Source organism: Poecilia formosa, unplaced genomic scaffold (assembly GCF_000485575.1).
Source record: "Poecilia formosa unplaced genomic scaffold, Poecilia_formosa-5.1.2 Scaffold29, whole genome shotgun sequence".
NCBI lineage: Eukaryota > Metazoa > Chordata > Actinopteri > Cyprinodontiformes > Poeciliidae > Poecilia > Poecilia formosa.
The window spans coordinates 2488077-2502857 of record NW_006799968.1 but is presented as its reverse complement, the minus strand read 5'-3'; the positions used below and the strand labels follow the sequence as shown (position 1 = coordinate 2502857).

Sequence of the window (14781 nt, the reverse complement as noted above, 5' to 3'; positions counted from 1 at the left end):
AGATCTGAACCAAGGCGCCGCTCTCTCCTCCTGATTCTCTCATGGCAGCCCTGACCTACTTTTCACAAAGAGAGGCTCATGCAAACTTGATGATACGCCTATAACAGTGGGGCCCGTCGTGCATTGCCCGAGGTGGTGCAGGCGGCGGGGGGTCTCAGTGGTGGGAACCAACTGGCAGCGTGTTCGCAACTCTGTCCGGGGAAGTTAAACAAGATTAGAGACGATGATGCGAGAACAGCATGGGCCTAAAGATGCGACATTTCATGACATAAGATTTCAAAACAGAGCCATCACTTATTGATGGACCGGAGCAGGTCTCCTACGGACCTACGGAGCCAGAGATACGAAAACTATTCCTGTCATTGGATGAGCTAACCAAGCTCATAGGATATCACTGATTATCAGTGCTGCAAGTTGTATTTGATAATAAGATATCTCTGTCATTTTCATATGCAGAAAGTGTTGGTAAATTCTGAGCATTTTGTCACAGAATTACAGCTGCAGCTCAGTGACTGTGAAGGGGAAGTTGTGTGTTTTCCAGCCACATAGTGCCATTGTGCAACACAATCAAGTAACTGTTATCTTCAGTTGCTATAAAAATGATACATGTGTCAAACATGTGACTTTGTAATTTAACACCTTGAAATTGGGTCTCTGTCTCTTTAAAAACTCCTCTTTCTGAAATTCCGCCTTCAGGAAGTCGTCACAACATGGCTCCTCTATTAACCCTTTAACAACGTTTTTACCAGCAGAAGTAGCTCCTGTAATGAGCTCAGCAGATGTGAAGCTCCACCAGCTGTTTGCTAATTGCAGCTGGCTAGTCTGAAGGAGCTGAGTGGGGAAATTGCAGGTTAGGACTCCAAGGCGGAGCTAGGTCCCCCAAGGCGTTTTGCACAGCTGAATGGTTGCCATGGGAGATTAAAGGATTTCTTAAACATGCATGAAGGAATCAAGGCAAAACTCCAGGTGTGTTTTAGAGAGGGAAAAACATTCTAACATGATTTTAAGGTTAAAAAATGTAGATACTTCGTTTTAATTGAGCAACAGAAACCTCAATTAAAGGGGCGGTATTATGTAAAATCATTATTTTTGAATATGGTGCACAACGGCACAGTGGAAAAAAACAAATGAATGAAACATTTTCAGTTTTTAATGATGCAAATAAAATATACATTTGAGTTTCTGGGATGTCTCTACCACAATGTTGAGACATTTTTGGTTCTCATTTGCAAAAAAAAAAAAAATGGCGACAGATCATGATGTTTGTTCCACTTCAGCAATAAAGCAAACCTCAGGAAATGTCAGTCGGGTGTTAGGTTGTGAGCTACGGTCTGTGCACAGCTGGGAAAGCAAATGTGAGCTTTTGGATGATTTTACTTGTGCTGCAAATGATCCTAATCCCCTGAAAAAAAAAATCTAAAACGACACTCCTCACCTCTCTCAAGAAAAACGAAAAAAAAAAAAATCAATCAATAACACCACAGAGTGATGTATCAGGATGATAAAAAGACTAAATAAAGATGGATGACAAGCGATCCGGTGGAGGTAAGCATCAGAAGCCCAGACCTCGTAACCTCCCAGCACGACGCCGAGAACAAAGACGCAGAACTGGGAACAGAACAGAAGCTGGGCGGTCGGGCCAGACACTAAATATAGCTGCAAATGTGAAGGGAGAAGAAATGTTCGGCTGAGGGTTGAAGTGTGTGTTTGTGTGTAAATGCATCTAAGTCATATGTCAGGTACGTAGGAGGTACAAAGTCTTTTAAAAAAAAAAGTTGTTTTTTTTTGTGGAAAAAGAAAAACAAAACAATTTTCTTACAATCAGATCAGAAAGTTTGTCTTCAAAACGTAGACGTCCAATAATGAAATGATAAAAAGTCTTGATTAAATGTGATAACGACGGCTTTTCTTTACTCTGCTACCTTCTCCTGCTACTCTCCAATTTTGCACTATTCCATGATATTTCAACGTTTAGCTTCCTTTTTTCAGTTCTTTCCTCTTCACCGAGGCGGCATCTAGTCTGGATTTCTGTTTCTTCCTGTATGGGAGCCGACACATCGCTGCTAACAGCTTAGCTTTACGTCTAAGATGATACACTCGGTCTTGTCTTTCAGCATCTCTCTCCTAGAAAGAGCTAATAGTTTATTCAAGAACAAATTATCCAAAAGTATTTCTGTATTACACAAAGCAAAAAGCGCTCCACGTTCTGCACTGTTCCTTCATCACTCTTGGTGTGACTATTAATATTCTATTAGTCCACAACATGTTGTTCTTAACTTGAGAACTGAAGGTACAGCTGCTATATGTGAATATATAAATGATAAATATGCAACTAAGCACTAAGAGATCTACAAGAATCACAACTTGCAAAGGATTTTTGACTTAACTGGAAGCAGAATAAATTATATAATAATAATAGGTACAATATATATTTTGTGTATTCTTAAAATATTTGTCTACCTTTCGTGAGGTAAGGGAACCATTTTCCAGCTGATGAAAATGTTTAATTTAAAGTTAAACAGACAGCACAAGCTCTGCTTGTTGCTCACTTTTAATTGAATTGAGTGGAAATGGAAAAACTCCTGCAGGAATGCTGGTTAATTTCACTCTGAGCAATGCAATGTGACAATTTTCTCCTCCTCTTAACGGCCCAATGAAGAAGAATCAGGCTTTCAGATGATCAGATATCCTTTGAGGATTGTTAAATGAGGCGACTTTTAATCCCCTCTAGAAAAGACAAAAGAGATTATTTTAGATATGATGCTTTGTTTACAATGCATTACATAAAACTACACAGACCTGACTAAGCTGCACAAGTTCCACATCCATGTGTGCGCGTGAAATCTTTTGGCTGACAGTTCAAGTGCCACCCAAGACCTGAAGCTCTGCACAGTTTTACAACTGCGGTGCAAATTCTACAAATCAATTTCTGCAGAGAAGCCTTATGCAAGACTTAAAAAAAGAAAAAAAAAAGAAAATCTGAAGTCATAAACAGGTGGAAGAACGTGGGCTGCTCATGAGTTATAACCGGCAGGGAAAGTAGGGAATTTTTTACGTAATGCAGCAACGTTCGGTGTCTGAACTGGGGGGGAATCTTTCAGCCCACGCAAGTCGCCTCAGAACACCTTGGAAGCAATTCTGCATTGAACAGGTTCATTTCCTCTGCAAGATCGTCTCAGATAAACTGTGTGCTTGAAGGTGCTTGAAGATTAATACGGAGGTGCTGCTCAGTTTGAAAACCCCGGTGGGGGATTTCTGATTTATTTGTGATTTTTCAGACAATCTGAATGATAACGCGAAACCTTCGCATCACTCTCGTTTAGTGGGTTGGGTAAAGACATCCGTTACCAGTTTGTTCTTTAGAAATGATCACAACAAAACCTACCAACGTAAGACTGAAGAGCAGTTCACATAACCTGAATGTTTTCACTGTGTAACACACTAACACTCCAATCATATGGATTCAAAGAGCTACTAAAGATTACCATCATTATGATTTGTTTACTTATAATGTGTGTGTGTGTGTGTGTGCGTGTGTGTGTGTGCGTGTGCGTGTGTGTGTGTGTGTGTGTGTGTGTGTGAGATTCTGTGCATGTTCCACACAGCGCTACACAAATGTTTGATTCTGAGCCACAAAGAAAGGAAAATTATTACCAAAGCATCTGCAGAAGATGATAACTGAACTTTAAAAAACAGGAAAAGAACATAAAGAAAATATATCCAAGGAATTGAAAATGCCAAACTGCACCGTTCAAACTTTAATTAAGCAGTGGAGAATTTGGGGATTCTGTTGAAACCAAGCCACAAAAAAAGAAAATAACACAAAAACAAGAACTCTGAATTCTTTGAAAAGGGTTGTAGCTCTTTCAAACCGATCAGTAAGGAGGAAATTGAAGAAGAAAGCCTTCGTACTCGAGCATCGACAAAAAAAAAAAACTTTATTAAATGACCACAACCACTAACACAAAATTTGGAGAAGAGCCATCAAAGGCTGTGCTTACTGCGAGGCTTGGATGTGGGTCGCTAATGGATTGTCGATCTTTGAGCTACAGAGATAGGATTAACCTCGTCAACCCCGATGGCTGATGAAGACAAACGCAGCAATTTGTCAGAACATACCAGGAAGAGATTTCACACTCATGGGGTCAGAAGGAGATCATGTTATCTAATTGGATGTTTCATCATAAAGTTTTGCTAAGAACAAAACTAAAAGTTTTCTCCCAACCATTCTGAGTGAAAGGTTTTTCATAGGGTGTTCTCTCAGTTTGGTAGACTCTGTTGGACTAGGGATCAAATACTGCAACACCTGTTACATTTTCAAACCCTTTGAAAAACCTGTTCAGCCCCTTCACCTGCGGTGGCGCTGCAGCAAGAAGCACTGAAGGAAACAACACGAATACCTCTGAAGAAGACACGGAGCAACTTTCGTCTTCGCAAAATGTAGACACAAATGTTAGATTTTAACGGTTGTAGGATTTCTCTTTTGTCGATGGCAGAAGACCATGAGCCATTTCTCCCACTAGCTCCAGACTCTCATGTTTGTTTAGGTAGTATTTACCCAGAATGCACCGCACTACAGTTTGTTTCCTACTTTTGGAGCAGTCTCACAGTCTGCTTAGGATTCACATGTGCATTCGAACTGCGCAATAGAAAGAGACAGAGGTCTTTAGGCAGACCAGCGGTCACGCTTTTGGTTCGTCTGCATACAAACCAGACTTTTTAAACCAATGAACCAGAGTTTGATTAAAGCGATCTACATATGCAGGGCTGGTGTGGAGGCTCTCATATTGTTAGAAATATGCCTTAAAAATCTTCAATTCCACCAGCATGTGTGAATTTATGAGCACAACAGACAACTTTCAATCACTTCTAAAATAACCAAGCAGTGCAGAGACAGCTAGAAGACATCTTTTATACTCAATTTGACGACCTTGAGAATTTAATGGGTGCACGTTCTGCAAGTGAAGGATAATCAAGGCAAATGAAACTTGTGACACAAATGAAAGAGGAGCCAAAACAAGTCTTTAAAAACAAGACGGCACACTCATTCATGAACAGGAGAATCAAGATTTTAAAAGATGTCAGACGACAAGCTTCAAGCCACATTTGGCAACAGAGATAAACAGTAAACCATGTAACAGGGTGGGAGTCTCATTTTGTTTGTTGATAAGCAGATGGCAATTTTACAATGCACATAAATCTCTGCAGAAAAAGTTGGAGCAGTGGCAGCTTTTAAAGCAGACTGCTTGGCTCAAAGGCATAAAGCGGACATTTCGCTCTTCAGGGGTCACATTTTAGGGAAACACGACTTGAGTCACATCGTGTGGTGCAATAGAAGATAGTGCTTTGTGTGCTGACAGCATACTTATGCACATTATATTAGAATAGCCCCCATCTTTCACTCAGATCAGGATCAATTAATTTGGCTTGATTGGATTTGATCAAATACTGAAAAACAAATCTATCAAATCTAAGAACAGCTATTCACAGTCATTAGTCATTAAATGCATCAATCAACAACATTACTTTTATGAAATTATTTGTATTTCATAAAGGTCAGCGACATAAGCTCTCATGCATAAATTGGGATAAATTTGTAGTTCCTTTGTCCTCTAATGGACTGAAAACCTCCACCTGTATGGAAGTGAAAAAGGTTGCATCACAACAAAGTGGGGGCTCGTCCGGGCCGTTTTCCAGGTTCCTGAGACCAGAACTCCCTTCCTGAAATGTGAATTTCCTTCTGGAATTAACAAAGTATCTTCACTCATTCATTCATTAATTCAAATTTAAAAAAAAAAATCTTTTGTCTGTTAGTTCTTAAGCTGCTGAGATATTTTTAGCTATATCGCCATGTTATGTTGGCTTATTGAAAAAGGCTTGTAGGGAAATTATTGAAATTTTTGAGAATCGAAAACTGTCAAAGCTCATCTGTTTTACTTTCAGCTTCAATCATTTGGTTTTCCGAGGTGAGTAAATCTTTATATCTCTACCCACAATATCTTTACTAGCAATATAATGTTTTAAACTTTCCTCTTGCTCCAACTTTAATTGCTCAATATGTGGAAGCGTGGCCAACATAAACTGATTGACTTTGTTCACTTCCTCCACCGTTAGCATCAAACTGTGACCCTATAGAAGCAGACTATAATTTAAAAACACAGCAGAAACTCAACGTCATCGTTTACAACTCCTTCTGTTTGCTGATTGGCCATCATGAAATGGATCCTGAGGAATCAAACTCAATGCGAGAAATCCCAGACAAAGCAGTGAATGGAGATGGGAAGAAAGCAGAATTGCATAGGAAGGCTATGACCAGGCAAGCAAAAGTGTGCTTTAAGTAAAACAAAAACCCAAATCTGTCAAAAGGGAAATTGGCAGATCATATCTGAAAGAAAAATGGAAAATGGGGCTGGCCAGAAAAAGACAGATTGGTGCATCTCTAAATAAAACACATACTTTCAAATTCTTATCTAAATATAGCTGCAAGCCTCGCACCATGTTCGAGTGTAGGTAGTGGTGGGACATATTTAACTAACATGACCAACCTTAAGTTGGTCATGTTAGTTATATATATATATTTGCCATAATGACATTCCTGAAGTAGAGCAACTTCCAAGAAACCAGTCTAGACATGAAATCATGATCCCAAAGATTTATCATTTATAAAATATTAAAATATATGTCTTTCAGACGTTATACAACTTGTCAAAGGCACAGCAGCTACATGCACTATGTTTCTCCTTGTCCGTTTCACTTTTGCTAGTATATATAAATCTTCTGTTGCAAAGTTGCCAATGTTCTGCTATATGAAGAGATGAAAGATGTAGCATTCACACTTTATCTTGAACCATCAGTCACCGATTGATTTTTATCTCTGGACTCTTTTCACAGCAGATAGAGCAACTTGTCATAGCGGAGAGGAGAACAGAACCATCATGCCTTCCCACAGGTCATTACAGGAAAAAAAAAAGACACGTGACTGACCCTTGTGTTTTTTTTTCTGCCTCACCGAGTCAAAATGTCTTCCATCACAGGTATACAGAGTGCCACAATTCTGTTAACGACAGCAACAGCATGCATGCGTTGTTGAGTAAAAGGATCAAACCCGGGGCCTCAGGAGACGAGGGGGGCAAATGAAAGACATGATAATGACCGTACAGATCAGTGGCCGAGGCAGCGCAGAGCGTGAAATTGCGAACATGTGACTGCTGGTGGAATCTCAGGGCGAGATTCCTGTTAACTGGTTCTCAGATCATAGTTTCCTTTTTTCACTGTGAGCCACTGTAATCCAAAGTCTGTTCTTACAGTGAGCACACTGAGTGTCATCTCTAACAGTTAAATGGAAAGACAAATTGACACTTAACATTATGGGATTAATAAGATTTTCCTCCCAGCCCAAAGGAGAGGATGATTTTTTTCCTCCCGTCTGCTGCAGGGCCAGTCTACATTCTGGGTATATAGCAAACAGAGTTTTCATTGCACCAGTGGGAGTCGTTGATTTTGAGCACCACTAATGTTCCCTAAAAGTGAGAACATACTATTGTCATCTGTTTGAACTATGACACTTACAACAGAGGCTCCAGAAACAATGATGTAACACCACCAACTGTTTGCAAAAGTATTCTAACCCTTTGAACATTTTCACATTTTGTCATCCTGTAATCATACACGTCTCTTTAAATGGCCAGAAATGTCTGTTGTGTTCACATTTAAGTCTATGAATATGCATGGTATCTGCTGCAGTTGCAGCAAAAAGAATTTCTAAAAAGTACTGAGTCAAGGGAATCCAAATCAAATTTATTACACATTTTTTCAGATTTGTATTAGGAAAATAGATCTTTGAAGGGTCAGTGTTATGTAAAGTTTAGCTTTACATCATTTAATAGTTATTCCCTCATCAAAAACATACCTGGAGTGTTGCATGCCCTCCCCCGTGACTCCCCACCTCAGCTCCTTCAGACTAGCTAGCAACAATTAGCAAACACCTGGTGGAACTGCAAATCTGCTGAGCTCGTTATACCAGCTACTTCTCAGAGCAAAGATGGTAAAAATGTTGTCAAAGGGTTAATAGAAGAGCATGTGGTGACGACTTCCTTAAGGCGGAGTTTCAGAAAGAGCAGGAGCTTCTTAAAGAGACAGAGGCCTGTTATATTACAAAGACAATTTTCTTTTAATTTATATTTGATATATAGCATGTTTATGACTACTAAAGATAATAGTTACTTTATTGTGTTCTAAAATGGCACCATGTGCCAAGAAAATACATAACACTGCACCCTTAAAATCCTGTTTTCATCTCACTTCACAATTACGCTCTTATTTGTTTTGATCCGCCACATAAATGATGTAGAATCTTGTTGATGACGGGGTGTGAACACTTTTGCACGGCGCTATGTCCTTTCATGAATTCCTTCCAAATAGGAAAACTGCTTTAACATGTTGGAAGAGGCTAGCTAACCAACAAAACAACAACTAATAAACATGCCAAGATTGTTTGTATATGTTTTAAGGGGATGAGAGAGCAAGTAAACAGAAAAGGCACTAGAGCTTGGCTTTACATTTTAAACCCCCACAAGCTCAAAGCAACAGTCATTTTTAAAAAAGTACAGTAAGAAACACAGGTATGTGGAAAATAAGCCCACTAATCCTGCTCCAAGTTAAAAAACGCAGGCAGGATTCCTGCGCTCGGCTCACGGACACATTTTCACAAACCAGTAAAAACGCCTCAGCTGCCCACGGAAAGCTGATTTTTTTTTTCTTCGAGTCGAGGTCTTATCTTATCCGCTTCATGCAGCAATGCTTCTTGTGATGAATCTCTAATGGGAGAGAACTGGAAAACTATTATCTGGACTTGGCAGTTTTCTTTGGCTGGCCAGTACCCCCCACTTTCTTTCTGCACTTATTGCTAGTCACCTCTGCTGCAGCTTTCTGTCTACATAAATTAGCTTGATCTGCTCACGCCTTTTTAACAAAAAGGAGAAGAAAAAAAAAGGTGTTCTTGTTGGCAGAATATGCATCTTCCTACTTAAGAGAGAGAAGATCAAGGACCACTTGTGGTGCATGTGGGCCCTGCCTCTGACTGCTTCTTATTGCTATGGATACCAGTTATCGTCTTTTAAGAGTGCGGCTGTCTGGGCAGCCACAAATTATCATCAAGCATGAAATTGCTTTATTCAGATAGAAAAGATGCAGTAGGTGATGGTGCACTACTTAACTCAACCCTAAGTAAGCCACAAACTATAAAGGGGAATATCAGAGGGTTTTAGCCATTAAAATGACTTTAATTTTAGTCTAGTATACATTTGTAAATGTGATGTTAGTTGCTAATTATTGCCAATCTCAGTTAAGGTTGTCATGGAGAAATTTTGTTAATAAATTTTTTAAAATGTACCACTTTCAGAATATTTACTACCTTACACCAATTCTTTGTTTCTCATTCACGCATGATTACAAACAAGATGGTAAATGTGATCTTACTTATTTGTTAGAATGTAACTAATTTAGTTGAGTAATAAATTTGAAGCATTTATTAAAATTTGGCTAAATTAAATTCTCGCTTTACGTGCTAAAAGTAGCAGAATGTTTTTTTAATAATTAGTTAGAATTTAATCAAGTCTTTTTTTCTGCTAATCTTCTATATTTCAATGACAAAATGGTTACAAGATTCAGAATCAAATCAAATATTTGCAAATTGTTACACCAGTTAAATCTGGTAAACTCTAATAGTTTGTCTTGTTAGCGTATGCTAAGTCAGGAGCAAAAACTAAGGCTTTCATATGCAGTTTTTTTTCCTAAGTATGATTCTCTAAATGAGAGGATACATAGAAAGATATGTGTTAACGTATATCTTAATATGGAGACATGACGGAGGAGATCACAAGCTTTCCGGTTTTTAGCAGTTTTTGGTTCGTTAGATCAGGCTCCTCCAGTTGTTGCTGCTCAGACTGCAACCGTTTGTGTGACCAGTGCAGATGTGTTGGGCTGTGTGACATTGGTTGGTGTGGTCTCTGATGGGCCGTCATTGAGCTGCTGGTGGTGCTGCTGGCCGGACGCTGCTGTCCATACTGAGCAGCAAAAGGACGAAGGAAAAAACAGGACGAGCCGGCAGACTAGGAATGCACAATTAGTCCTGGGTCAGTCGCAATGGGTTTTCTCAAAGGCAAACAAGGCGATCAGATCGTGACTTTGAGTTTATCTAGAAAGGAGTACACTGATAAAACAAACTGATTGTAGTAAGTATGTATTTTTTTAGTAAAACTGGTTCAAAGTTTGCCTGCATGCAATTTTGGTTGATTTTAATCCATATTTCTTACTAAAAACATGATGTTTATATAACATTATTATTCTTACAAGAAGGTCTTTAATCCATCTCCAGCTAAAACATGCTGGTCTTTGGCAGTGACTGTGTCACAGTTGAGAACCTCAGCTCGCAGTTTGACTTCAGCAGTAATACAGTGTTTAAAGAAGTTAAAGCTGGATGAAACACTTTCGTCTTGTTCCAACACAGAAACCTTTTCAGCATGGAAATATATTGTATTTTAATTTGTGAGAGCTACTACATACCCATTTCTAGCTAAATTGAACATTTAGACATAGCTTACACACATTGTCAGCTAAATAACACCAGTAAAAACAATCTTGTTTGAATCAATAAAGTAAACAATAATAATAAAGAAACAAAATGTGTTTTTAACTGAAAAAAAAGCTGGCACACCCTGCTGACTGTCAATATTCCACACTAAAGTGTGGGATTAGTTTATATAACTTCAGTGACATATTTCTATGTACAATCTCTGCCATCGGTCTGGTGAAGGGTTTGCCTCGCTAATCATTTCTTGCAGATATTTAAAGGCACGTTTCCATGTCCAGCCCATTAAAAGTCTTCCAACAATATCTTGCAAAGACCAACATATTGGCTTTGACTTGAGGCAAGACTTTCTATTTAAAAACTCTCAGCCAGTTTTTGGTGGATTTGCTGATATGTTTTGGGTCATTGTCCTGCTACAAAGTCCAGTTCCGCAAAAAAGATGTCATTTATTTCCCCCAAGCATCCTTGGACCTGAAGAAACAAACTATTCCCAAACCACTTCCACCACCGTGCTTCACCGTTGTAGCTCCTTTTTTCTGTCTAACTGTATTTGGCTTGTGTCAGACATGATGTCTGTTCTGGTGTCCAAGTAATTCGGCTGTACACTCATTTATTCAAAGAGCAATATTCCTAAAGTCCTGGATGTTTGTCTGCACTCTCTCTGCCAAACTCTACTGTGGTCTTTGTGTTTTTCTTAGAGACTAACTACAGTAGGGTTTTATCTTTTTGGAGACTTCTTGAAGCATCTTATGGTGTGTTCTCAGGGTAAACGTGATTGGACAGCCAAACCAGAGTTAGTTGGCAGCTGTTCTGAAGGTCTTCCACTCGTAGACTCTTTTTGCATACAGTGGAATGACTGAAATTTTTTGACGACATCTTTCATCATAAGGTCTTCTTTCTAAAAAATTATGTCAAGAGCGACACCAAGCTAATCGTCTGAAGTTTAAATAGGTCTTGCAAAAATGATTAGTAGCAGTGTTTTCACAATGTAAACCTAATCTGAAAGGCTTGTGTGTAATTTTAGCCAATTGAAGTGGGAATAAATATTGGGGTTGTCCTCATTTATGCCTTACCAGAAATAGCGTTTTTCATGCATTTTACCAAAGATTTAAAGTAGTTATAACGCTAACATTGGTTAGTGTTGCTAAAAATGATAAATATCCAAATATGTTTAAATATAACACACACTGGGATATTTTCTTCCACGCCTGGATACATATCTGCTTAGAAACATTTACACCAAACTGTTTTTGTTTCTTCCAATTGAGTATCAAACAGGCTAAACCGAAAGATAGGTGTGAAATCAAGCTTCTTGCTCTGAGGTACCAACAGTTTTGCCTGATTAAAATTGAAATAATTTCCGTGGCTAATATTTAATATCCACCAAAAGCTTATTGTTGTTGTTTTTTGTTTGTGTGTTTGTTTGTTTGTTTGTTTTTTGGAGGGGGTTTAAACAGAGAGACCATTGTAACAACCAGAAACAAGACGCTTTCCGGACGTTAGTGGTCGAGAGTGAAAAGAGGGGACAAATAAGCCAACGGAGCAGGTTCGGCAATGAGTTAATCTGTATGCATGGGTCATCCTGCGGTCACGCTAATCACTAACAGTGATTACCTCTGACTGTTCCACCTTTTTACTTAATGCAGCCGAGTGTAACATAAAAAAAGAAAGAAAGAAATTGCTGCGCTCGTTCTGGCGAACAAACCATGGCGAATTCCCCCCTGATAAAACAGTCACGTCAATGACTCCTTGTGTTGTGGCAGGAGAGAATATATAAAGGGGTACCAGGCTACCCTCTAGTGGTCCGGGGAGGCGGTGAACCGTGGCACAGAGTGAGTTGTCGTCTGTATATTTATACGAAAAAATAAAAAATAATACGTGGTGGGAGGGTAAACGGGACACCAAAGACACTGATGGGAGGAAAAGAGAGAGAGAGAGAGAAAAAAAGTCCTTTGGAGGAAGAAGCCGTGCGGGGAATTCCGCTGCGTTAACGGGAGGTGTTTACTTTCTATGCAAATCAGCCTCAACGACACCGGGGGTCTTTTTTCCTTCTTCTTCTTCTTCTTTTTTTTAAGGTCTTGTATGTCTTTTTTTTTCTCCCCATTCCCTCCCTCACCCCCTACTTCTTCCTCTGACTTTTCAAGAAAGAAAGCTTTGATGTTGGGAGGAGGGATCGATGCCAGAAAGAGAGAGAGAGAGAGAGAGAGAGAGAAAAGGGAAGAGAGAGGGGGAGGATGTAGAATAAAAATGTAGCTACTTCTGTGGGTGTGTGGGAGTGCGGGGCGGTTTGATAGTCTGCCGTCATCATAGATGCTCTGTGTTGAGCTGCTAAATCGGAAAGCCACAAGTGAGCATTCATCTCCATCATCATCATCATCATCATCTGATAAAGTTTTCATGAAGAAGGTCTAAGATGGAGCTGCTGACCCTTCTGCATTTTTTGTTGTTGTATTTTCACCAGTATGTGGGAGAGGAGGAGAAACGGGGGAGGGGGGGGAGATGAAGTGATGCGAGGTTCTCTGCAACATCCACACACACACACGCACACACACACACACATCACCGCCTGGATGTGCAGGCCTGCTGATGCTGCTGCGGAGATACAACTTTATGTGGACGCAGACGTACAAAAAAAAATACACTTCCTGATACGGTTTTGTGTTGATTCACTCTGTTTGGAATTATTTTTACTCAATTAGACAATAAAAAAATTAAAAAAAAATGTAAAAATGCCTCTTTAAACTGAAAAAAAGTCTTCTGATAAAGACATGCAGCCAACAAGTCTGATCAGCGCGAGGAAAGCAACAGACAGGAAGTAGAGGAAGGATGGGTTTGGAGTGGGGGGGGGGCGAGGGGGGACTCAATTAATGATTCAGAAACGCGCAGCATAATCCGCAGCTACTTACATGGAGGTTATGTTTTTGAATAAGTCCGCGATATCCACACCGGTCCCGTTGCCGTCTTGCAGGGCGAGCAGCGGGAAGAACCTGCCGTTGTCGGACTTATTGCAATAGATCTCTGTTTGAGAGCAGCTGCAGGTCGGCGGGCAGTCCAGCATGGAGCTCAGGTAGTCCTGGAAAACACTCATCAGAAGCAAAACCCTCCACCAGCAAATCCGGACCGAGCGAAACCATAGATCCATGTCTCCGTTGGAGAGGAGAGGGAGGCCAGGGGGGAGGAAGAGAGAGAAAAAAGTGGGTGTGTGGGTGGGTGGAGAGGAAGAGGGGGGTTAAGTATAAGCAAGGGCTCCCGATGTCCTCTGGGTTCCGACAGAAACAAGAAAGGAGAGAAAAAAAAGAGAGAGGAGGAGAGTGGGAGGAAGGAAGGTAAGAGAGAAAGAAAGGAAGGAATGAATGAAGGAAGGAAGGAAGGACGGCTGGTGCGCCTGTACAGAGGATGCTCTGTGTGAGCGTTCCTGCCGTGGATGGATGCTGTAGTGTCCTTGCGCGTCAGAGGCTGCTGGGTGGGAGAAAAAAAAAAGAAGACGAAGAAGAAGAGGGAGGAGGTGGGGGTAAAAAGAAAAAAGAATGACGAAAAATAAAAGACAGACAAGACGCAACACAAATAAATAAATTAATAAATAAATAAATGCAGGAGAGAAACGCGAATCAAAAATAGGAAAGCGCGGTAAAAACAGTTTCCAGTCGCTCGGTCAGCCTCAGATGCATTGTGTGTTCCCACGAAATGCGGCGCTGCCGATGCCCGTCGTCGCCTCTCGCTCTCTCTCTGTTTCTGTCTCTCTCTCGCGTGCTCTCTCTCTTTCTCTCTCTCTCTTTCTCTCCCGAGCAGGACCAGGACGACTGGCTAGAGAGCCGGAGAGATGGAAAAAAAAATAAAATAAAACGAGAGAAGTTGGAGCATCAAGTCCCTCCTACTGGCTTTCCAGCCACACTGACACCTGCAGAAGCTGCATGCGATCAGCGGCGAGCCCCGCTCCGACTCACGCGTTGCACACTGACAGGTCTGCGGCGGGGAACACACGCGGGAGGGGGCGGGGAGCATGTGAAATAATTCACATGTAAATATATATATATATATATATATTAAAAAAAAGAATATGTTGCAAACATCCGTATAAAGAGGATCGACCAGAGCAATAATTCTATTTCCGCTTACAACAAAAAAATATCATTTAAAGGTATTCCACAGATATTTCTATGAAATCAGTCAAACTTATGTATGTATTTTAAATT

At 40.2% G+C, this 14781-nt stretch overlaps 1 protein-coding gene across 5 annotated transcripts in view; it reads right to left on the bottom strand.

The window, feature by feature from the left end:
* Positions 1 to 14520, bottom strand: part of ntrk3b (neurotrophic tyrosine kinase, receptor, type 3b) — a 327306-nt gene extending 312786 nt beyond the window's left edge. For 4 of the 5 annotated variants that reach the window (XM_016669995.1, XM_016669996.1, XM_007549069.2 and 1 more), the window contains exon 1: positions 13495 to 14518. In XM_016669995.1, the coding sequence (XP_016525481.1) occupies positions 13495 to 13730 (236 nt within the window). In that variant the 5' untranslated portion in view covers positions 13731 to 14518. Of the gene's footprint in view, positions 1 to 13494 lie in introns of all 5 variants that reach the window. The other variant, XM_016669998.1, reaches the window with a different exon arrangement.
* Positions 14521 to 14781: the final 261 nt, after the last annotated feature.